Source organism: Pristis pectinata, chromosome 35 (assembly GCF_009764475.1).
Source record: "Pristis pectinata isolate sPriPec2 chromosome 35, sPriPec2.1.pri, whole genome shotgun sequence".
In the NCBI taxonomy this organism is placed as follows: Eukaryota; Metazoa; Chordata; class Chondrichthyes; order Rhinopristiformes; family Pristidae; genus Pristis; species Pristis pectinata.
In genome coordinates this window covers 3,826,603-3,852,257 of record NC_067439.1, presented here as the reverse complement: position 1 = coordinate 3,852,257, position 25,655 = coordinate 3,826,603, and the positions used below count along the sequence as shown (strand labels likewise).

Below are 25,655 nucleotides of genomic sequence, written 5' to 3'. Positions count from 1 at the left end.
AGTTGCCCCTCGGGTCCCTTTTAAATCTTTCCCCTCTCAAATCTGGTTTTGACTCCCTTTCCCTGGGAAAAAGACTGTGCGCATTCACCCTATCTATGCCCCACATGATTTTGTACACCTCCAAGATCACCCCTCAATCCCCTACGCTCCAAGGACTAAAGCCCTAGCCTGCCTGACCTCTCCCTATAACTCAGGCCCTCGATTCCTAGCAATGTTCTTGTAAATCTTCTCTGCACTCTATTGGTTTATTATTGTCACTTGTACCGAGGTGCAGTGAAAAATTTGTCTTGCAAACCAATCGTACAGGTCAATTCATTACACAGTGCAATTACATTGAGTTAGTACAGAGTGCATTGATGTAGTACAGGTAAAACCAATAACAGTACAGAGTAAAGTGCCACAGCTACAGAGAAAGTGCAGTGCAATAAGGTGCAAGGTCAATAGTTTTAATACAGTGGGGTAGAAGCTGTCCTTAAGTCTGGTGGTACGTGCCCTCAGGCTCCTGTATCTTCTACCCGATGGAAGAGGAGAGAAGAGAGAATGTCCCGGGTGGGTGGGGTCTTTGATTATGCCGGCTGCTTCACCAAGACAAGAGGTAAAGACAGAGTCTATGGAGGGGAGGCTGGTGTCTGTGATGCGCTGGGCTGTGTCCACAACTCTCTGCAGTTTCTTGCTGTCCTGGGCAGAGCAGTTGCTGTACCAAGCCGTGATACATCCAGATAAGATGCTTCCAATGGTGCATCGGTAAAGGTTGGTGAGGGTCAAAGGGGACGAACTAAATTTCTTTAGCCTCCTGAGCAAGTAGAGGCGCTGGTGAACTTTCTTGGCCGTGGCATCTACGTGACTTGACCAGGACAGGCTGTTGGTGATGTTCACTCCCAGGAACTTGAAGCTCTCAACCTTCTCGACCTCCGCACCATTGACGTAGACAGGTGCATGTACACCGCCACCTTTCCTGAAGTCAATGCCCAGCTCTTTTGTCTCGTTGACATTGAGGGAAAGGTTGTTGTCATGACACCATTCCACTAAGTTCTCTATCTCCTTCCTGTACTCCGACTCATCGCTGTTTGAGATATGGCCTACAACGGTGGCATCATCTGCAAACTTGTAGATGGAGTTAGAGCAGAACATCTTTCCCATAACAGGGTGACCAAAACTGCACACAGTACTCCAAGTGTGGACTCACTAATGTCTTGTACAACTGCAACATAACGTCCCAACTCCTACACTCAATGCCCTGACTGATGATCAACTGTGGCAGGCATCTCCTCTGGGTAGGATTGGCAGACAATGATAACAAGACCAGGTTGGACCAAAGCTGCTGGATAAAACTGCGAGCTCTCAGAACCCAAAAGCTGATCACTGGGATGCATTTTGACCTTAAGAGACCAGAAGCCCCAGCAGAGAGAGTGCAGGCTCTGGGGTTGTTCACGATGTGGAGGCAGAGGGCCAGGCACAGTAGTGTAGCGGTTAGCATAACGCCATTACAGCATCAGCAACCCAGGTTCAATTCCCACCACTGTCTGTAAGGAGTTTGTACGTTCTCCCCGTGTCTGCGTGGGTTTCCTCCGGGTGCTCTGGTTTCCTCCCACATTCCAGACGTACGGGTTAGGAAGTTGTGGGTATTCTATGTTGGCACTGGAAGTGTGGCGACACTTGCGGGCTGTCCCCAGAACACTTTACGCAAAAGATGCATCTCACTGTGTGTTTCGATGTACATGTGACTAATAAAGATATCGTATCGTAGAGTTTAAAGGCAAAATACTGACCTTTCAATGAGCCTTTCAGAGGGCAATAGTGGGGCATTCAATGCCCACACTAGGGTAACAAGGCATAGGGCATAAATGTCAGCAACATCCTTGGAAAAGAGGGTAAACCATTGAACACCCCCCCCCCCCCACACACACACACACACACACAATACCTCCCTCAACGCTACTCCTGTCTTGGGTCTGAGCCTATTGGTCACTCTCCATCACACCATGGTGTTGTTAACAAGCTATTCAGCTGCAGAATGCAGCGCACCCAAAGCTGGCATTGTTCCCACTGGAGCAGCTGAGACCCACACCTCGCCTGGTGGTTACAGGGGAAGGGTCAGACCCCCAAGGGTTTCTTTCCCCAAGCCTGTGGGAGCAACGTTGTCACAGATGCGTGGGGTTGGGTAACCAGGACAACGGTCCAAGGAACACCTTTCAAATCCCACCAGGAAAAAGGTGGGAAGTGTTGGATTGTCCACTTCCCACTCTGCTCCAGGGAAGGCGAACTGCTGTCCCTGGCCAACCGGACTACAGGTGACTCCAACCAGAGAGCAGTAACCTCACCTCCCACCCCAGTCATTCTCCCTCCTCCCCCTCCCGTTGGGCAGAAACAAAAACAATGGAGCACGTACCACCAGGCTCAGGGACAGCTTCTATCCTGCTGGTATCAGGCCTCTTGAAAGCTAAAGGATGAACTCTTGATCTCCCAATCTACCTCATCGTAGCCCTTGCACCTTGTTTCTCTGCACTACGCATTCTCTGTCAGTGTAACACGACATTCTGCTTTAACTACCTCAATGTACTTACGTTTGGAATGATCTGTCTGGATGGCATGCACACAAAAGTTTTTCCACTGTGTCTCAGTACATGTGGCAATAATAAACTAATTTATAATATACCAATTTCTTTATCAGGGACCTGTGTTAACCCTGATAATCCGACACCCTCAGGACTGCAGATTTTTCCACTTTATTGGATATTATTTCTAATAACTCCCAACACACTTTTATTTCACTTTTTGTTACATGGTAGGATAATAATTTTTCAGTGAACCCCATATGTTTAAAGAGAGCAGGAAATGAAGCCCAGTGAGCTTCAGGTAATCAAAGCAACCAGAAGCGTGCAAGCACTCTGGACCCGGCTCCGGCCCGAAGTCCAGATCCCGGATCACAATCCAGACCATGGCTCCAGCTCTGGTTCACAGTCCAGATCCTGGATCACAATCCAGACCACGTCTCTGGCTCAAGAGTCCAGATCCCTGCTCACAGTCCGGATCCCGGATCACAATCTGGCTCCCAACACACAGTCCAGATCCCGGATCACAATCCAGCTCCCAACCACAGTCCGGATCCTGAATCACAATCCAGACCATGTCTCTGGCTCAAGAGTCCAGAACCCGGCTCACAATCCAGACTCCGGCTCCAACCTCGCACCCTGCTTTTACAAGGACCCCCTCACTCACACTCCGGACTGTATAGTGAGCTAGATGCCAGACCATCAGGAATTTCTAACAATCAGACAGCAGGTTAGTGGAGTTTCATGGTGCATCCCAAACCAAGAGCAGGAGGCACCCTCCACTGGGATCCCAGTGACCTGACGGGATGGTTGGTCGGTGTGTAGCGGAGGGAGAGGCAGAGACAGGGAGCAGTGGGACAAGCTGGGAAGGTCCCACGATGAAGCCTCTGTGATGAACGCCCCAGTGAGTCGCCCTCGTCACACCCAGATTGGTCCAGGATTGGTCCCCGATCCACGCCACAAGTCCTGGGCTACGAGCCTCGTCCCCTGGACCGGGGGGGGGGGGGGGGGGGGGGGAGGCTAGCATCTGAAAGAGGGGTGAACGGCTGTCGGCCATCCCGGGACACAGGGCCACCTGGTGCCTCTCTCAGTAGAGGGCCGGCCCCTCGGGGTCAAAGGTCTCCATCCTTGCGGTCACAGTCCACACACACTCGGACGGGATGGTCCCAACCCCTGGAGGGCACAGGCCGCAGGTCTGGTGAGCAGTGGCTACAGAAGCCTAGGCCGCAGGCCCGGCAGTGGTGCCTGGTGATGGTGCCAGTGAAGGGCTTCCCGCAGCGGTGGCACTCGACAAGCTGCTGATCAGGAACCCAGTAATCTGGCCTCGCCACGTCCTTAACGAGCCCTGCAAAACACCAATAGGGGAAGACGTTAGTCACCCTGCCAGGAGCGGCTCCTGCCTCTCATTGCTGGGAGACCAAGCAAACTCATCACCCACCTCTTTGTGGGCTGTGGGTTTGAGAGGAGGGTGTGGCAAAAGATACGAGGGGTCCTTGTCACATTTCATCCCCAGCAGCTGCGTGACAGAGGACTCTCTGACCTATCGGCTGTTCCCGGGGACACACAGAGACAGACACCAACTGCTGCTGGAAGGTCATCAACTCTGTGAAAGACGCCCTTTGGTCTGCCCAAAACTTGGTCTCCCAGCGCAATGAGATGCCCGTAGGGGAATGCTGCTGGCTGGCACATTCCAGGCTGCAGGAGTCAGTGCTGAGGGACACACTGAAGCTTGGGGCAGCCAGTGCTAAGGGTCTGTGGGGAACGACCACAGTCTGGGCTCCTTCCGCTACCGCACACAGAGGGGCAAAGTCGGGTGGGGAAGCCCCTCGAACAATGAAAGGGGTATCACCTCAGGGGGCCACGTGAGTGACAATGGTGCTATGTTAGTTTGTGTTTTTTTCTTTAAAGTTTTCACTACTGAATGTGACAACCATGAATGTTAAGGTTTTGTTTTGCACCATTTCTTCCTTTGTATATATATTTTTATAAAATCATGAATAAAATCTGTTTTCGAAATAAAAAAAAGTCTCTAATGGACACCCGCTTCCCCCCACCCCAACCATTCCTCTGACCACATCAGCCTGGGATTGCCTGCTGGTCAGCTATCCAACTGCGGAAGGCTTTGCCAGCTCCTGTCCCAGGCACAGGCAGGACAAGACTCAGGGGGAGGCCGACGGTGGCTCCCCCTCCACAGCACTTCGTGGCCCAGGTTTCCCACCCCTTGACCAGGCAGCTGCCCCCTCACCACCGTATGGGCTGCGTCTGCCCCGAGTCAGGACAGAGCGTTGGTCACGCTGGCAGGAGCCACAGCCAGCTCCCAGTCATCAGCTGGTTCCCGGCCCAGAGGCACTGCTGCCTCACGGACACAGGCCCAGGGTTTGATTCTCACTCCCTGCCCAGGGTCACCCTCTGGATAACGACCCCTAGTGGGAGAACGCCAATCAATCCCCTGGTGTTGGGGACGGCGACAGAGGGGCAAGGAAGGTTCAGCAAGGGGCGCAGGCTGGGCTGACCCAGCCAGGCAGTGGCGTGGGGAGTCAACGGGTCAACTCAACCAGGCTTGAGACCAGGAGGGAGCTGCTGAAGGCAGACCCAGAGGGAAAGGAGGCACCGCACATACGTACCAAGGGGGTACTCAACGGCTGACGACATCACCTCCAGCGTGCTTTGGGCCATCTCGGTGATCCTGCGTGCCAGTAACCCACTGCCCACCGTGGGTGGCTCCTTCCCTGGTGAGAGGGAGAACAGACGTTCCTGGGTCAGACCGAGTGGCAGGAACGGTCTAAAGTCAGACTGGGACCCCACCTCCCTGCCCCGTCTCAGTGCCACATGTTCAGGAGCAGAGATACTCCAGCGTCTTAAAACCAGAAGATATAGGAGCAGGCCATTCAGTCATGACTGATTTTTCTTTCCTCAACCCAGTTCTCCTGCCAAACCTTAACCCCCCTTACCAGTCAAGGACCCGTCAATCTCAGTGCTCAATGTACGAGGAGCGTTTGATGTCTCTGGGCCCGTACTCGAACTTCAGAAGGATCGGGGGGGGGGGGGGGGGGGGATCTTATTGAAACCTACTGAAAGGCCTGGATAAAGTGGAAGGGAAGAGGATGTTTCCATCAGTGGGAGAGTGCAGGATCCGAGGGCACAGCCTCAGAATAAAGGGATGTCCCTTTAGAATGGAGAGGAGGAACTTCTTCAACCAGAGGGTGGTATTGACACTGCCCCAGAGCCATCAAACGCTCCTTATATGTTAACCCTTTCATTCCTGGGATCATTCTTGTGAACCTTCTCTGGACCCTCTCCAGAACCAACACATCCTTCCTTAGAAACAGGGCCCAAGATTGCTCATGACATTACTAGTCTCGGCCACTGGTAAACTTCCTTCACCACGGTTACGTTATCATCCGCAGAATGTTTTGACCGACGACATCTTTGCCTCCAAGACACCTTGACCCCCATCCTGCACTTTTCTTAAGAAGCTTGTCAGAATCCTGGAACTCCCATACAGAGTGGGAGAGGTTGTAGCCTCTATTTGAGCATCTGAAGGGGCTGCTGAAGTTTTGGCCCAACGCTCTTGATCTTCGGTCACCCGGTGTGGCGGGGGGGGTGGGGCTTGGGGGGTGGGTAAGGCACTCAGGGGATCTCCCAGTCGTTGTGCTCCAAGGCCTGGCCAAATGGTTCAGGCAGCAGGCAGTCGAGGGTTCTGCCAGAGCCCATTACCTGCCCCTTGCCCAGGGTTACATCCGTGCCTGTGTGTCCCTGGAGAAGGACCACGCGGTACCCACAGGTACAATGGGGGATTTCAGGGACCGGTGGGCACTACAGGGGATCGAGTGCGTTCTGAATAGCGATGACCATGTTATAATTTGAAACTGTAAACAGCATGCATCATGAAGTATTGTAATAATGGGATTCTGTAATCACCTCTGGAAAAGGGAAGAGCCCCTGGAACTCCCTCCCCGGCAGCACGTATAGAGCACCTTCACCAGAAAGACCACAGCGGTTGAAGGCGGCAGCTGACCCTCACCGTCTCACAGGGCAGTTAGGGCTGGCCAGTAAATGCTGGCCTCGCCGCAGGCCAACAGCAGACTGGGTTTGCAACAATCGGGAACATACACCGCTCCAGCAGGGAAGAACGACTGCAAGGTTTAATCGTTCCCACTTGCACTGTACCCCACAGCTGGTGCACGCAGCAAGTCAGCACAGACTCAATGGATGAATGGCTGTGGTCCACGCACAGGATTGGAGGATAATCATGCTCATTCCCACTGAAGGGAGATCGGGATCCTGCAGTTAAACCCACAGAAGGAGCAAACTCAAACTCCTGAATCCCAGACATGAAATACCACCCCATCCCTTGGGATTAATTTCAAAATACATGGACCACATCTTCTGTTTGATAAGAATCTCCCGTCAGGGACAGTCTTTGTCACCTCGATCTCCTGTGAGAGGAGAGAAGCCAATTGCCAATTCTTGCAGAATGGTCACAAGCTGCGAGACTCACAACTTGAACCAAGGCTGCTTGTGGCACGGAGCTCCTCAATGAATTCAGATCAATTAATTTGATCAATGGAAGCACTTAGAGAGCAGCTCAGTTCATCAGTTAACAATTCTTGCTGCTTCCTGTGTTTGTTAAACCAGAGGGAGAACAAGGTCCTGTCCGTCACTTAGTGGGGAAAGTGCGATTTATGTTGGTTGCTGCTCAGATGTACCAGGCTAAGATCAACTGTGCAGAGGTCGAGTCCAGTTGGTGACCAACATTCCCACTGATATGTTTTATAAACCCAATTTCATGGGATTGCATTTCAATCTTGCTGCTTTAGAGTGCTCTACAGTGAAAGAACGACTTTAACAGTGGTCGCTGCTATGTAGAAACCAGTTTACATGCAGGAAGATCTCAGTAACAGCACAACAATCAGGTAAGAGGGAGACAGAAACTGTTGGGAACACTCAGCACATCAGATTGCATCTGTGGGAAGGAAAACAGAGGGTCTTCGATTTAAAACGTTAACCCTCAAATTGAAGACCCTTCTCCAGAACTTTTTCTCTTGCCACAGATGCAGTCTGACCTGCTGAGTGTTTCCAGCAGTATCTGTTTTTATTTAAGATTTCCAGCACCTGAAGAATTTTTTTTATTTGATTTTTGAGAGGATGGGGTAAACTGTTTTATTGGCGGTGGGTGGGAAGTAGATGTTGGCTACAGGACGGGGGGTGGGGGGGGGGCAGAGAATTCCCTCACTCTTCTTTGAAACAGGGGCAGAGGGTTTCTCCGTATCTGCCTGTCAGAGGACAGTACCTCGACTGGGGAACGGCACCTTAGACAGGACAGCACTAACACGGGATTACACTGGAATGCAAGACCATAAGACACAGGGGCAGAATTAGGCCATTCGGCCCATCCAGTCTGCTCTGCCATTCAATCATGGATGATTTATTTTTCCCTCTCAACCCCATTCTCCTGCAACCTTTGACGCCCTTACTAATCAAAAACCCATCAACTTCCGCTTTAAATACACCCAATGACTTGGCCTCCACAGCCGTCTGTGGCAATGAATTCCACAGATTCACCACCCACACTGGCTGAAGAAATTCCCCCTCATCTCTGTTCTAAAGGGACGTCCTTCTATTCTGTGCCCTCTGGTCCCAGACTCTCCCACTACTGGAAACATCCTCTCCACGTCCACTCTATTCGGGCCTTTCAATATTCGGTAGGATTCAATCAGATCTCCCCTCATCCTTCTAAACTCCACTGAGTACAGGCCCAGAGCCAAATGTGTCTCATATGTTAACCCTTTCATCCCTGGGATCATTCTCGTAAACCTTCTCTGGACCCTCTCCAACTCCAGTACACCTTTCCTTAGATATGGGGCCCAAAACTACTCACAATCCTCCAAATGTGGTCTGACCAACACCTTATAAAGCCTCAGCATTACATCCTTGCTTTTATACTCTAGTCCTCTTGAAATGAATGCTAACATTGCATTTGCCTTCCTTACAACCAATTGTCAGCCTGGATTGCTGTTCACAGGAGTAGGGCTCAAACCCTCGACCCCCTCCCCTCAGACGAGGACGGCTGCTAAGACAGGTTAATTTGTGGTAGAAGCTTCAACCCTGGAGTCAGGAGTTCACAGGTTCAGTTCCCACTGTGGAGAGTGGGGAACCAAATCCCAGCTGCTGATTATTCTGTTGCTCTCCCTGCCGCGGAGAGTGCTGCTGGTTCTCAGATGAGGACCTTGGCCCAAGGACCCTGTCTCCTCTCAGCTGGAGGATCTTAGATCCCAAAGAGCAGCTGGCTGGGTGCCAAAACCAACACCGATCCTTCGTGGGAGACGCAGGAGGCTGCAGGGGCTGGAATCCAACCTTGTTCCTGGTGAGGTGTGGCCGTTACCTGCGCTGCTGCTGCCTCCGTTTCTGAAGCACGTGTCACAGACTCGGACCGCCGCCGTGCCCCAGCCACGTTCCGGGACCGCCATGGTCCTGCTGGAGCAGGAGTCGCAGAAGCCCTCCCCGCACGACCGGCAGTGGTGCTTCTGCTCTCCATGTCCGAACTGCTTCCTGCACTCGTGGCATTCCTGTGGGAAAACCGGGGGGGTGGGGGGGGGAAACAAAGGGGGAAAGCTTCCGTTAGAGGACTGTGGCTGGGATACAGAGTGGCCCACCACTCCAGCCCACCACCCAAGCTCAGTGCAAGACTGGGAGAGAAGTTGTGCTGGAGGAGGCCATTTGACCCATTGAGTTCATACCAGACAAGGGCATCACTGGTGACAAGGTCGACAGGGTTGAGAGCTTCAAGTTCCCAGGAGTTAACATCACCAGCAGCTGGCCCTGGTACAACCACATGGACGCCACGGCCAAGAAAGTGCCCTCGCGCCTGTACTTCCTCAGGAGGCTGAAGAAGTTCGACATATCCCCATTGATCCTCACCAATTTTTATAGATGCACCATAGAAAGCATCCTATCTGGATGTATCACAGTTGGTATGGCAACTGCTCTGTCCAAGACTGCAAAAAAACTGCAGAGAGTTGTGGACACAGCCCAGCACATCACAGAAACCAGCCTCCCCTCCACAGACTCTGTCTACACTTCTCACTGTCTCGGTAAAGCAGCCAGCATAATCAAAGACCCCACCCACCCGGACATTCTCTCTTCTCCCCTCTGCCAGAAGATACAAAAGCCTGAAAGCACATACCACCAGGCTCAAGAACAGCTTCTATCCCACTGTTACAAGACCATTGAACGGTTCCCTAGTACAATAGGATGGCCTCTTGACCTCATTATGGCCTTTGCACCTTATTGTCTGCCTGCACTGCACTTTCTTTGTAACTGTAACACTTTATTCTGCATTCTGTTATTGCTTTTCCCTTGTCCTACCTCAATGTACTGATGTGATGAAATGATCTGTATGGATGGCATGCAAAACAAAGTTTTTCACTGTACCTCAGTACATGTGACAATAATAAACTAATTCACCAATTTTTTAAAAAAAAATCCAAGTTTACCAAAAAAAATCCCAGCTCTTGGTCCACATCCTAGGTAGCAGCACACGTCAGCCTTGCCCTCGCCACCTTTGGTCACCCAGTGCGGAGCAGGGCGGGATGGTCAGGGATCTCCTGGTCAGTTTGCTCCTGGGCCTGGCCAAAGTAGCCATTCACGGCACCAGGCAGTCAGGGGCTCTGCCCAAGCCGACTGCCTGCCCCTCTTCCCAGGATACCTGGAGAGGGAGCAGGCAGTGTCCACGGGGACCTTGGAAGCCTTCTGGGACCAGTGGGTGTCACAGAGGATTGATAAGGATGACCATGTATTGATTTGAAGTTCTGTTGAACATACATTGAATGCATTGAAGAAAATGCTGTGTCGTAATGTTTTGAATGTTTAACCTTGTAATAAACCTACTTTTCAAGGTGCCAGAACTGGCGTCCCCTGGCCCGATAGGTTCAGGAGTTTTACTCTAGGGGGTGACCAGCATTACAAAGGTGGGCTTGTCATTTCCTCATTTCAGGTCGAGAGTCATCACTGTCTGGACAGCAATTCAAATGTGCAGGAACACAAGAAGCTGCAGAGAGCAGTGGATTCAGCCCAATACATCACGGGCACATCCCTCCCCCACCATCGGTAGTATCTACAGGAGGTGCTGCCTCAAGGAGGCAACATCCATCAAAGATCCCCACTATCCGGGCCATGCCATCTTCTTGCAGCTACCATCAGGCAGGAGGTACAGAAGCCTGAAGTCCCACACCACCAGGTTCAGGAACAGCTACTTCCCTTCAACCATTTGGTTCTTGAACCAACCGGCACAACCCTAATCACCACCTCAGTACAGCGACACTGGCACCACTTTGCACTACAATAGATTTTGCTTTTATTTGTTCTAATAATGTTCTTTCTTGTAAAAATTGTGTATAATCTATGTTTAATTTATGTGTTCTTGTGAGTGCTGCTTATCGGATGCTCTGTGCCTGTGATACTGCTGCAGGTAAGTTTGTCACTGCACCTCGGAGGATACAGGAGTCAGTGCAGTGCTGAAGACTGTGCCTCTGACAATGTAGCACCCTCTCAGGGTCAGTTTGGAAGTACACACTACAGTACCGAGTGGGACTTGAACCCTTCCCCTTGTAAGATACAAGATACTTATTTATTAGTCACACGTACATCGAAACGCACAGTGAAATGCACCTTTGCGAAGAGTGTTCTGGGGGCAGCCTGCAAATGTCACCATGCTTCCAGTGCCAACAAAGCATAACCACAACTTCCTAACCCGTACGCCTTAGAATGTGGAAGGAAACCCACGCAGACACAGGGAGAACGTATAAACTCCTTACAGACAGCAGCCAGAATTGAACCCGGGTCGCTGGCGCTGTAATAGCGTTACGCTAACTGCTACACTACCATGTCTCCAGGACAACTCCTACACCCGCTCCCCTCCCTCCTCCCACGTCCGAGCCCGTGGCGTTCCTGTGGGTGAGGGGATCCGGACGGAGGGTTGGGGCTGCGAGGGTCTGACTCACGGTGATCTGGGAGTTGGGGACCCAGTAGTCCGGCGCCGCACGGTCAGTCAGCCAGGCTGCGATGGCCTTGGTGGGGCCACTGCTGTACTCGGTGACGGACTGGATCACGCTGCTCACACTGTCCAGCACCCGCTGTGCCCCGTTGCCGCTATCCTTCAGCAAGGATTCACCCTGGAAGACAAAAGGACGGAGGACTGCATTGCTGTAGCGCCGTGCACAGCCTCAAACCCACAGCAACTCCCTGCCGATGAAGAACCTACTGAAGTGCAATGTAGGACACAGGGCAGCAGCTATGTTTTGGGTACAGGAAGATCCCGCCTGCAGCATGGTATGGGGTGACCCAGCCCTGTGTCCGATTGACTCTGGCCGAGGAACAAGGATTTAACCAGAAGCCAGGGAGGATGATCTGGCACATCCAAGGCCTGGAGGTAGAACGTAGATCAGCACAGCAACAGGCCCTTCAGCCCACCATGTCTGTGCTGAACACGATGCAGAATTAAACTAACTCCCTCTGCCTGCACGTGGTCCACATCCCTCCATTCCCTGCGTATTCATGTGTATGTCTAACAGCCTCTTAAATGCCCCCATCGTATCTGCCTCCACCCCCACCCCTGGCAGCCCGTTCCAGGCACCCACAACTCTGTGTAAAAAAACTTGCCCTGCACATCTCCTGTGAACTTGCCCCCCCTCACCTTAAATGCCTGCCTTTAGTACTATACATTTCTACCCTAAGACTCCCCTTTGCTATCTTCAACACGCACCCAACAGAGCTTCTCAAACCTGCAAGAGGGTGGCCCTCCCTCAGCACCAGACCAGAGCCTCAGCCCAGTCTCCTTTTATGTAGGATGAGACCATTCAGCTCATCATCTATGCTGGTCTCCGTGCAATCCCAACCCCCACCTATCTCCCTGTAACCTCTGTCCTCTTCTCTCAAGTACATCAACTACCCTCCCCCCCATTCACACAGTGGGGGCAATTTACAGCGGCCAGTTAACCCACCGACCCGCACGTTGTTGGGCTGCGGGAGGAAACCCGTACAGTCACAGGGAGAGTGTGCGAACTCCACACAGACAGACAGCGCCAGAGGTCGGGATCAAACACTTCACCACCCGCATGTCCCTGGACCAGGACTTGAACCCATCACCTTCTGCCTTGGAAATCAAAAGACGCACCTCAAAACAACCCTCCTGTCCCCTAATCCCACCCTCTTCCCAAAGAGGTTAACCCCCTCCTCTCTACGCACCTCACCACCCCCCCCCCCCCCCCCCCCCCCCCCCCCCCCCCCCCCCCCCCCCCCACTCCCCCGAGAATATAGAACAATACAGCACGGGAACAGGCCCTTCGGTCCACGATGTCGTGCCGAACTAATTAAGCTAATGACACCTAATCCCTTCTGCCTGCACGTGGTCAGTATCCCTCCATTCCCTGCACATCTATGTGCCTAAGAGCCTCATAAACCTCTCTATCGTATCTGCCTCCACCCCCACCCCGGCAGTGCATTCCAGGCATCCACAGCTGTGTGTGATTCCAGTCAGCAACTCCACAGCTTCCAAGCCGCTGTTCCGAGCGGTCAGACAGGACCCGCTCTGTAATCGCAAGGCGAGACCACATCTGCCCCCCCTCCCACCACTAACCTCACCCACCCCACGCACAAGCACTTTCAGATTCAGTTCCTGCACAGATCCCTGCGAACACATTCCTCCTCACATTCCCCAGATCCGTTAACTTTTAATTCGTGATTACGTCTGCACTGAGCGGATTTCATAACATGGAATTCTTTTCCAGTGTTTGTCTGGGGGCAGGAGGGCACTCGGTCCATTATCCCTGCTCCACAACGGAATGAAATCATGGCTGAATTTGACCTCAGTGCCCACACTAACTCCCATCTCTCCATCACGGTGAGATCCAAAAATTAACCAGTCTGTGTGTGAGAGAGAAAAGGAGGCAGATTAGGAAGGAGACTCTCTCCTGGGATTACAACACAAACCAGTAAGGAGCTCTGATGCAGGGTTTGACACCTTGTCCCCATCTGTCGCCTGGCCTCTGTGAACAAGCCGTCTGTTTGTCACATTCTGGGCTCCACAGGACATTCAGAGACTGTTAGACAGTTGCTCGGGCAATGCTCACACCTCTCTCAGTGCTCTGCTTCCCACAGCCTGTCACAACACATCAGCCTCCAGCCAGCAGCTCCTGACAGGCAGCCGTGGGCTGAAGGGGGTTTCCCAGTGTGAAGCTATCTTGCATTGACCAACATTCCACGGTGCAGTGACCAGCAAGCAAGCAGGGGGCAGGCTGCTGTGCACCGTTCGTCATTAATTAACACCAAAGCCCACAGCTGCCTGCCACAGGGCAAACCACCCCGAGAGACCTCTCGAACCACTTTATCCCAGTCCCTGCTCAGCTCCCAAGTCAAATTACTACGATCCCTGGAGACTGCATCTCTTCAACCATTGGCTGGTTAACACGTCAATTGTCATAAGGCTCCGAAGCTGACTGGATGATTCTTGGCCCAACAGTCTTGTCCCCTCCTCTCCAGCCTGGGATTCTTGTCCCACCACCAAAGTACAAGAATTCCTTATAAAACAGTGATTTAAAAAAATCTAGAACATTCCTGCAACAATGATGCCAGGTCAAATTTTAAAGTCTGATATTAATATGTTTTTGTTACCCCAACTTATTAAGGGACATGGGACAGACCGAACATTCCAGCAAGGTTGAGCACGAGGACCCAGGAGTCAGCCACAGTCTCAGTGACCAGGTTCAAGGGGCCAAGTGATGCCCTCTTCCTGCCATTATACCCTCTCAGCTCCTGCAGTGCCTCACTGAACACACCAACAAACTTCTACAGATGTACCGTTGAAAGTATCCTGACCAGTTGCATCTGGTACAACAATTCAAAAGCGCAGGAACGCAAGAGGCTGCAGAGAGTAGTGGACTCTGCCCAATACATCACGGGCACATCCCTCCCCACCATCAGGAGTATCTACAGGAGGCGCTGCCTCAAGAAGGCAACATCCATCATCAAAGATCCCCACCATCCGGGCTGTGCAATCTTCTCGCAGCTCCCATCGGGCAGGAGGTACAGAAGCCTGAAGTCCCACACCATCAGGTTCAAGAACAGCTACTTCCCTTCAACCATTCAGTTCTTGAACCAACCGGCACAACCCTAATCACTACCTCAGTTTAGCAACACTGTGACTGCTTTGCACTACAATGAACTTTGTTTTTTTTTGTTCTAATTGTGTTCTTTCTTGGATAATTTATGTGATTGTTGTGGATCTGATGCTCTGTGCCTGTAATGCTGCTGCAAGTACGTTTTTCATTGCACCTGTGCACACATGGACTTGTGCATCTGACAATAACCTCGACTTTGAACTTCGGTTCCCAAAGACCCCAAGGCAATGGGGGCCCCCCTCACTGCCATGATAGGAACACAGGACAGAGGACCTACCCCAGGCCACACGTGTCTCAGCTCAGCACGCACCACCGAGCCCTCTGGGTCTTGGTTACCGATCCAGTATTGCCTGCTGCGGTAGATAATCCCACAGTTTGGACATTCCAGCACATATCTAAGCAGAGAAACAAAGCTCATGTTGTCATTTAATATTCACAGAGAAGGGATAAGTTTTCTTTACTATATCCCTGTCTTCTCTTGCCAGCCTCGTCTGCATTAGTTGTTTGCATAGACTCAGCCAGCTCCATCACAGGCACGACCCTCCCCACCATCGAGGACATCTTCAAGAGACGGCGCCTCAAGAAGGCGGCATCCATCACTGTGGACCATCTGGGACATGCCCTCTTCTCGTTAATACCATCGGGGAGGAGGTACAGGAGCCTGAAGACCCACACTCAATGATTCAGGAACAGCTTCTTCCCCTCCGCCAGATCTCTGAACGGTCCATGAACCCATGAACACTACCCGCCTTTGCACTATATTTATATTGTTATTTTTTACTGTACTGCTGCCGCAAAACAACACATTCCACAACATACGTCAGTGATAATAAACCTGATCCTGATTCACTCCCAGTCCCCTTTGGGCTCTTTCTTGAACACTGGGGTGAAGCTGGCAGGTGAGTTCCAGAATTTAGACCCAGTGATGATGAAAGATTGGGGATGCATTTCTGGGTCAGGGTGGTGTACGAGTTGGAGGGGGAACCTGCAGAGGGTGGCATCGCCCTGTGCTTGCTGCCCTTGTCCTCCTGGGAGCTGTGGCTCCCTGTAGTGTGGAGAGATTCTGGTGCAGAACGATAGGCTGTAGCACACGTACAGCCCAACACTGGTGGATGTGGAAGCTTCAGAGGAGATTTACCAGGATGCTGCCTGGATTGGAGAGCATGTCTTATGAGGATAGGTTGAGTGAGCTAGGCTTTTCTCTTTGGAGAGGAGAATGAGAGGTGACCTGATAGGAGGTGTACAAGATAAGAGGCATAGATCAAGTGGACTGACAGAGACTTCTTCCCAGGGCAACAACGGCTAACACAAGGGGACATAATTTTAAGGTGATTGGAGGAAGGTAATTGGTGATTGAAGGGGGATGTCAGGGGTAAGTATTTTTTTTAAAAAAAACAGAGTGGTGGGTGCGTGGAACACACTGCCGGCAGAGGTTGTGGGGGCAGATACATTAGGGACACTTAAGAGACTCTTAGATAGACACATGAATGATAGAGAAAGTGGGGGGGGGGGGGGGGGAGTGGGGGGCGATGTGGGAAGGAAAGGTAAGATGGATCTTAGAGCAGGATAAAATGTCGGCACATTGTGGGCCGAAGGGCCTGTGCTGTGCTGTAGTGTTCTATGTTCTATTAGTGGGGGCTCCAGGGTTGGGTTTCCAGCAGGCGAGAAGACAGGAAGCAAAAAGATCTTCGGATTAGAGATCCCAGGAAAGAACGATGCCAGGGAGCAAGCAGACCTACTGTTCCGGGGAGCGAGTGTGAAGGCGTCAGACTTGCATTTGTATAGCACCTTTCACAACCTCAGGTGCTTTATAGCCAATGAAACACCCTTGTGGGGTAGTCACTCATCATGTAGGAAATGCAGCAGCCTATTTGATCACACACGTGTACACACACTCACACCCATGAGGACTCTCTCTCTCTGACACGCATTTGCGTGCACAAGCATGTGACAGCAACCAATTTAGCGATGTCGATCGAGGGACAGAGGTTTGCCCAAGACATTGGGAAGAACTCCCCACGTAGTGGCTACAGGATCCCTCCCATCCACCCAGGAGATCGGGCTGGCCCCTGGCTTTAGTCCTTCATCGGTATCAGCGGCAACTTGACAGCGCAGTGGTCACCACTGGTCAGAACCAGTGCCCCCCCCCCAAGATACAGCTCACCTCTACAACTGCACACTACTCACCCCGACCAGGCATAAGTGGCCAGTCCAAACCACTGTCCGTCCGTGGACGCAGAGGTCTTGGGGCTGACGATGACCTCGAGGCCGCGCTCGAAGCAAGTCTGGATGGAAGAAGAAGAGAGAGGGAGTGAGAGAAGAGCTGGGAGGTCCCTGGGGTGACCCACTCCCAGCGAGGCAACAGCCGCCCTAACCTACCGACAGACAGGAACAGAGTACAGGTCAAAGGGATCAGCTCCCACTGCCCTTCTGAGAGAATATTCTGGATCACTGCAACATGCTACATTCAACATTCCTCCCCCGACACTTTTGAAGTTCAAGTTCAAGGCTGTGTTCAAGTTTATTGCCATGGGCAACATCCATCAGAGATCCCCACCATCCAGGCCGTGCCATATTCTCACAGCTCCCATCGGGCAGGAGGTACAGAAGCCTGAAGTCCCACACCACCAGGTTCAGGAACAGCTACTTCCCTTCAACCATTCAGTTCTTGAACCAACCGGCATAACCCTAGTCACTACCTCAGTACAGCAACACTCTGAACTTTTTTTAAAAATCTAATTGCGTTCTTTCTTGTATAATTTATATTTTTCTTGTGAATGCTGCTTATCTGATGCTATTTGCCTTGATGCTGCTGCAAGTAAGTTTTTATTGCACCTGTGCACACATGGATGTGCATCTGACAATAAACCTGACTTTGATGCTTGCATACATACCCAGGGTATAAATGCCATGAAAATTTGCTTTCTACAATCCAATGGAAATCTCTCTCCCCCTTTCCCAAAATAATGCATTTCTATATCAATGGCACCTTTCACACCTCTTTCTGGATGGTCCCAAAGGGCAGTCGATGTTGCATCCTAGGTAATACTGTGACTAGTGTGTGCACGGCAAGATCCCACAAACAGCAGTGTGTGGATGACCAGCTAACCTGCTTTAGTCTCTTGAGCGGGGTTTGTGCATTGACCCAGGACCCTGGGGAGTGGTGCTCTTGTAAAAGTAAACCATGGGCCCAGGGACGTACAGCAGAGACAGCCCAGGTTTGCAGAGGGCACATCTGACAGCACGGCACTCCCTCGGCACTGCACTGGAGCCCCAACCTGAACTTGGACCCAGGATCCCCCCCCCCCCCCCAACCTCACAAGACCAAACCACAGGCAACCCCCACCCCCCAGCTCCTCCTTACCCTGAACAGGCCCATTAAATCTCCCCCAAACCTCTCAGTGCCAAGGGTCGGGGGGGGGGGGGGGAGACAGGGCGACACTGACCTTGCAAATCAGAACCTTGTTGTTGTACTGGTGTGTGTAGCGACACCGCTCACCAGCTGTGTGAGGCACCCCGTCCTTCAGGTGGTTCATGCTCTTCCCGCACCGCACCCTGCAACACACAATGGGGCAAGGTCACACCCGTCACGTCACCCACGCCCCTCTCCGTCACTGGGCCCAGGTCAGGTTTAGCCTCACACCACCCACCCGGCCTCCCCCCCCGCCACCTCGGTGAAGGACGCCCTTTGCCCTGCCCGAAACTCGGTCTCCAGCACGGTGAGATGTCATAAGGGAACGCTGCTGACTGGCACAGTCCCGGCTGCAGGAGTCCGTGCTGAGGGACGCACTGACGCTGTGTGCAGCCAATGCTCAGGCTCTGTGGGGAAGGACCACAGTCTGATTGGTGGGCCCCTCAGGGGATCGCGCGTGCTGTGGACGGGGAAAATGTGATTCTTCTCTGAAGTGTTGCGTGTGCATTTAACAGTTGTTAGTTAGCGTTATTGCTGTAATTTTGTAGATTGCATAGTTTTTCTTCTACTTTGTATCAGTTGTAGTATTTTGACACTGGATGTCCTTTTGTAGTGCTTTTAGCAAATAAACGTTTGTATTACAAAAAAAAAATGACCACAGTCTGGGCTCCTTCCACTGCTGCACACAGAGGGGCTGAGTCAGGTGGGGAAGCCCCTCGAACAATGAAGTGGAGTATCACCCCATGGGAGACACACGTGTGGCAATGGTGCTATAAGTTAAAATAAAGTGTAAACACTACTGAATGTATTGACGTGAATATTAAATGTTTTGCACTGTGGTTATTCTTTTGTATATTTTTTTTCTTATGAATTAAGTTTATTTCTTGAAACAAAATAAAAGTTTGGGTTCATCATAGGGAGTGGCTTGGTCTCCAACCAGACAGTTCCTCAGCACAGGCACCAATGCAGCAGCACTGGGCTCTGTGGAGAGGCAGTCCCTCGCTCCCCTCACCCACTACAGACCACCCCCGGCACAAAGGAGATGCCATTAGACCCTATTTGCATATCTGAAGGGGCTCCTCCTCACCTTCTGGTTACATTTTAGCCCCACCATGTCTGGTCACCCGTGCGGGTCAGGGAGGAGGGTGGTGGTGGGGACAGTCCTCGTAGCCTTGCTCCTGGGCCTGGCCAAACTAAGTATCCATGGGTCATGAAGGCAGGCACCCGAGGACTCTGCCTGAGCTGACTGCCTGGCAGTCTCCCGGGGGCACATTAGTGCCTGGGTATCACTGGAAGAGCACACGCTGTCCATGGAGATCATGGAGGTTTCTGGGACTGGTGGGCACTGCAGGGGATAAGATGCATCTTGGATGAGGACGGGAATATTTAATTTAGTTGATGTTTAGTTATTGTTGTAGTTTATTATGACTTGTTGTAGCATTATAGTATTGTAGCACTTCTAATAAACTTGTTTTTGTAAAAACGGTTTGGTTTTTTACAGATGTGCTTAAGTCAATTTTGTTCACAAGTCGGAAATTCACTCGATATGGTGAGGGTACCCCCACCGTCCTGTAATGTAAGGCATCAAAAGGACACAAGACTGATGAAGAACAATTTCTAGAAGTGGAGAGAGGGGGGACACTAGTTGTGGTGTTTGTAGGAATAAACATCTGTACACAGCTGGGACTTCTGAACTTAATGATATTATGGGAGCTGGCTCGTACGTAGGGGAGTGTTCATGACCCGACTGCACAGGCACAGACTTCATCCCCACCCCATGCTCCTCAAATCTACAGCCCCATTCACCCCAGTGACTTCCCGCCAAATCCCCCCCCCCCCCCCCTTCCCCTCACGCTAACCCTTCCCCAGTGCTGGAGACACAGGAGATGGCAGCTGGAACAAGTCCCGATGCGGGGTTTCGACCCGAGATAGCGACAACTCCTTCCCCCCCACGGATGCCTGCTCGACCTGCTGAGTCACTCTAGCGGGTTATTGCTGCGCCCTCCTCGATTTTCCCTCACACCCCAAACACAAGCCCTCTCCCTTCTGGGGTTACTCTGGGAAGTGTTTAAAGAGGCTCTTAGATAGGCACATGAATGGGGGTTTGAGCACAATGAGTAGTTCCCAGTAGGCAATGCAAGGGGAAAAACAGGAAGTGGCTGTAAAAAGAGAGAGGAAGCAAGCCTGTTTGTTGTTGGTTAATAAAATGTTCAGATGTTAAACCCACGCAAAGTTTGTCTCTTGATGAAGAACAAAGTGTCGGCTGCCCACAGGAGGCGGAGGCAGCAGCGATTGGTCAGGACTCACCCACAGCTGAGGCAGATACTGGGACACCTGAAGTACTCGTCGGGAAAGAAGGACAGGGCTGGGAGTCGATCCTCAGTTATCTCCCCGTCGAAACCGATCGCTCAGCGCCTGGAATGCACAGGGAACAGTGACCCGCGGGAAGACTTTCATTTACGTTAGCGCCTTTCACGGCCTCAGCAGCAACCCCACCTCCCCAAGAGATTCTCACGTACTGAAGGGCTGTGGTTGGAGGAAGACAGCAGCTAATGTGTGCACAGCAAGATTCCACAAACACCAAGGCGGCGAGGGTCAGACCACATGCGTGGGGAGGTGCCCGAGGGGTAAACGCTGCCGCGACCTGTTCCACTGGGTCCAGTTACACTGGGCTCTTCCCGTGCGTTGAGGGGAGGGCAGCGGAGGGTGCAGTCGGCAACAGGAGAGACTGCCCGCAGCGGAGTGGCCCCCCGTGACCCTACGCGCTCACGCCGGTTGCGAGGAAAGCCCCCAGCTCGAGAGTGCGCCACCAGAACTCAATCCCCTTTGCACCGGTCATGGAATCGCCCAGGCCACAGGGAAGCCATTCTGCCCATCGGAATGCTGCAGGCCCAATGGAGGAGTTACCAAAGCCACTCCCTTTTGCCCCTCTCCCTGTAGGGTGAAAATCGTTGCCTCAAGTCGAGTCAAGTTTATTGTCACCCTGCACAAGTCCAGTGAGGTACAGGCACAATGAAACACCTGCTTGCAACAGCATTACACATTCATGTATAATTTATGTTAAATTAAGTTTATAGAACACTACAGCACAGTACAGGCCCTTCAACCCACAATGTTGTGCTGACATTTTATCCTGCTCTAAGATCTATCCAACCCTTCCCTCCCATATAGCCCCCTATTTTTCTATCATTCATGTGGCTATCTAAGAGTCTCTTAAATGCCCCTAATGTATCTGTCCCCACAACCTCTGCAGGCAGTGCCTACCACGCACCCACCACTCCCTGTGTAAAAAGAAAAACTTACCCCTGACATCCCCCTTATACCTTCCTCCAATCACCTTAAAATTATGTCCCCTCGTGTTAGCCATTGTCACCCTGGGAAAAAGTCTTACAGTCCACTCGATCTATGCCTCTTATCATCCTGTACACCTCTATCAAGTCACCTCTCATCCTCCTCCTTTCCAAAGAGGAAAGCCCTAGCTTGCTCAACCTATCCTCATGAGACATGCTCTCCAACCCAGGCAACATCCTGGTAAATCTCCTCTGCACCCTTTCCAATGCTTCCACATCCTTCCTATAATGAGGCGACCAGAACTGAACAGTACTCCGAGTGTGGTCTCACCAGAGTTCTACAGAGCTGCAATATCACCTTGCGGCTCTTGAACTCAATACCCCGACTATACCCCGTTTATATTAACATGTTTGGCCTCATCTTATAACGTACTATGCTGTTGCTGCAAATAGCTAATTCTCATGGCATTTATATCCTGTGTACGTATGCCTATACAACTATAAACTCAACTGGATGGTTGACTAGATCACAGGCACCTACGTACAGACACCACACAGAATTTAAATTCTACCAGACAGTGAAAAGAGAGGAAAAAAAAAAGTACAATAATTAGTGCAAAACAAAAAGACACCAATCAGAGGCAAGTCCCTGGTAATGCAAAAGGCTTTTTGATAATTTCCAGTGGGTTTCTGGATTACAAACCCCTAATGTTATGAAAAAAATATTGTTTTCTCGTGCCAACATTGGGAATTTAAAACTTGCTGCTATCGATGGGCTCAGATACCATAAGATATAGGAGCAGAATTAGGCCATTTGGCTGATTTTTTTTTGACCCATTCTCCTGCTTTCTCCCTGTAACCCCTAACCAATCAAGAACCTATCAATCTCTGCCTTAAATACACCCAATGACTTGGCCTCCAAAACCATCTGTGGCAACGAATTCCACAGATTCACCACCCTCTGCTGAAGAAATTCCTCCTCATCTCAGTTTTAAAGGGACGTCCCTTTATTCTGAGCTGTGCCCTCAGATCCCAGACTCTCCCACTGATGGAAACATCCTCTCCACGTCCACTCTATCCAGGCCTTTCAGTATCCGAGAGGGTACAGATTCCTAATGCTGGGACAGTGAAGAAGAGGGGCAGATGAAACACTATATTCTGCATTCATCCCTTTGACCCTCACCAATCTGTAATAGATGCACCATAGAAAAGCATCCTATCTGGATGCATCACGGCTTGATACGGCAACTGCTCTGCCCAGGACCGCAAGAAACCGCAGAGAGTTGTGGACACAGCCCAGCGCATTACAGAAACCAGCCTCCCCTCCATGGACTCTTGTCTATACCTCTCACTGCCTTGGTGAAGCGGCCAGTGTAATCAAAGACCCCACCCACCCGGATTATTCTCTCTTCTCTCCCATCAGGCAGGAGCCTGAGGGCACGTACCATCAGGCACAAGGAAAGCTTCTATCCTGCTGTGATAAGACTATCAAACAGTTCCCTTATACGATGAGATGAACCCTTGACCTCACAATCTACCTTGTTATGACCTTGCACCTTATTGTCTACCTGCACTGCACTTCCCTGTAGCTGTGACACTTTACTGTATTCTGTTATTGTTTTTACCTGTACTACCTCAATGCACTCTGTACTAACTCAATGTATCTACATTGTGTAATGAATTTATCTGTGTGAACAGTATGCAAGACAAGTTTTTCACTGTACTCTCAGTACAAGTGACAATAATAAACCAATACCAAATTCTGTTACTGCTTTTCCCTTGGTACGACCTCAATGCACTGATGTTTTGGAATGATCTGTATGGATGGCACACAAAGCAAAGTTTTTCCACTGTATCTTGGTACATGTGACATTAATAAACCAATTACCAATGTGTGAGTATTCATTTTCTCATGGGGCTTGAGTGCCTGAAGCTTGCACCCCCCACCCCCCCAAAACCGCCCCTCCCATTGCACCCACCCCCCTAATTACCTCCTCCTCCCTTAGCTCCCTCACACAGACCCCCACCTACCCCGTTACCTTCAATGCGTGGTACACGACGGATGGGATCTCCGAGACCGGGTGGAGGTGTTGGTCACACACCTCCGCACCGCCCGCAGGAAGCTGGTGAAGTCGGTGGGAGCGCAGTGGTCCTGGTACCGACGTACTCGATGGAGTTGAAGGCCTCGGTGGACAGGCCCAGCTCATGGAACCTCTTCTGGAGCAGCAGTTCCGCACTTCCTGGGTCTGGGAGTCTGTGGGAGTTAGGACCACAGCGGCACACTTTGATGGGTTAATTGACAGAGGCGGGCTTGCATTTCTGCAGTGCCTTCCACATCCCTTTCAGGACCTCCCAAGACACCTAACAGCCAATGAAAACTTTGGGAGTATAGCCATTGCTACAAGCAGGAAATGTGGCTGCCAATATGCACACAGCAAGATCCCACAAACAATTTGATAATAGAGTCAGAGTTACACAACAGAAACAGGACCTTCAGCCCATCTCATCCATGCTGACCAAGTTGTGCTGGTCCAGAGGAGGTTCATAAGAATGATCCCAGGAATGAATGAAAGGCTTAACCTATGAGGAGTGTTTGGGCCTGTACTCCATGGAGTTCAGAAGGATGAGAGGGGAGATCTCATTGAACCCTACCGAATACTGAGAGGTTTGGATAGAGCGGACGTGGAGAGCTTGTTTCCATCAGTGGGAGAGTCTAGGATCCAAGGACACAGCCTCAGAATAAAGGGACGTCCCTTTAGAACTGAGACGAGGAGGAATTTCTTCAGCCAAAGGGTGGTGAATCTGTGGAATTCATTGCGACAGATGGTTGTAGATGCCAAGTCATTGGGTGTATTTAAGGCAGAGGTTGATAGGTTCTTGATTGGTGAGGGGGTTAAGGGTTATGGGGAGAAGGCAGGAGAATGGGGTTGAACAAAAAAAAAATCAGCCATGATTGAATGGCAGAGCAGACCACACAGACAGCAGAGGTCGGGGATGAACCCTGGTCACGGGGGGGGAGGGGGGGGGTGCGTGAAAAGAGTTGTGGGGGAAAGAGGGGAGGGAGGGAAAGAGAGAGACAGAGGGGGTGAGGGAGGGGAGGGAGAGTGATTCTCCACCCCAACCACCAGCAGATAGACCAGAGGCAGTGCCGGACTCACCGCTGCCCAGTAACGTGGTGTTGATGGTCTCGTGGAAGATGACCACAGCAGGGCCGAGGCTGGACAGGGGCAGCTCCAGACCACAGCGGCTGGACAAGGCCCTGAGCTCACCGGCGAAGTGCCTGAGAAAGGCCTGCGAGGCACCGCCCAGGAAGCCGAAGAGGTCGTTGTGGAGGCGCTCAGCGCGGGTGCGGTAGACCACCACGTCGGAGACGGCCAGAATCTTCAGCAGCAGCCGCATCCGCTGGTTCTGCCTGGTGGTGGCCCCCAGCAGGCCCTCGGTGTCGAGCAGGATGAGGGAGAGCGAGGGGTCGAGGGCCGCCCACACCCCCACAGTGCAGGAGCTCTGGCTGTCTGAGGTGCCGAAGACCCGCCGGCCCGCGAAGAAGGTGGCATTCAGGGTGTGGGACTTGCCGTCACCAGTGTTGCCGAAGATGGAGAGCACCTTTACCGTCTGTCCCGCCGTGGTCCCCAGTCGCTCCAGGAAGCTCTCCTCGTCCGCCACCTGCCCGAGGACGAGAAGCGTTAGTCTGTGCACAGAGTGCCCGGTCCGGCCGTGGGGGGCAGCACCCCCACCTCTGCCTCAGGAGGTTGCGGTTAGGGGACGTCCCACAACATCCTGGCTGAAGCAGTGCCGCACTGTCAGAGGTGCAGCCTTCCACGTTACATCTTAAACCCGGTCCCCATCTGCACCCCTCCCCACCCCCATCATAGAGCACGGAAACAGGCCCTTCGGCCCAACTGGTCCATACTGACCAAGATTCCCATCCAAGCCAAGCTAGGCAGCATCTGTGGAAAAAATATATATATATACACACTCCTATATATTGGGCTTCCCCCTTTCTTATCTTAATAGGATAATAAGATTTCTTTATTAGTCACTTGTAAATTGAAACACACAGTGAAATGCATCTTTTGCACAGTGTTCTGGGGGCAGCCCACTAGTGTCGCCACACTTCTGGCGCCAACATAGCATGCCCACAACTTCCTAACCTGTATGTCTTTGGAATGTGGGAAGAAATCTTGTTCAGTCCTGAAGAAGGGTCCTGACCCGAAACGTTGACTGC

General features: G+C 51.7%; 1 protein-coding gene across 1 annotated transcript in view; it reads right to left on the bottom strand.

Moving 5' to 3' along the window:
* Positions 1-333: 333 nt before the first annotated feature.
* Positions 334-25,655, bottom strand: part of si:ch211-11n16.2 (zinc finger FYVE domain-containing protein 1) — a 30,859-nt gene continuing 5,537 nt past the window's right edge. The window contains 13 exon segments of the mRNA XM_052044077.1: positions 334-3,897; positions 5,177-5,281; positions 8,938-9,121; positions 11,555-11,725; positions 15,006-15,123; positions 16,916-17,013; positions 18,175-18,283; positions 20,448-20,539; positions 20,541-20,555; positions 23,470-23,498; positions 23,501-23,572; positions 23,575-23,684; positions 24,585-25,093. Coding sequence (XP_051900037.1) covers positions 3,665-3,897; positions 5,177-5,281; positions 8,938-9,121; positions 11,555-11,725; positions 15,006-15,123; positions 16,916-17,013; positions 18,175-18,283; positions 20,448-20,539; positions 20,541-20,555; positions 23,470-23,498; positions 23,501-23,572; positions 23,575-23,684; positions 24,585-25,093 — 1,845 coding nt within the window. The 3' untranslated portion in view covers positions 334-3,664.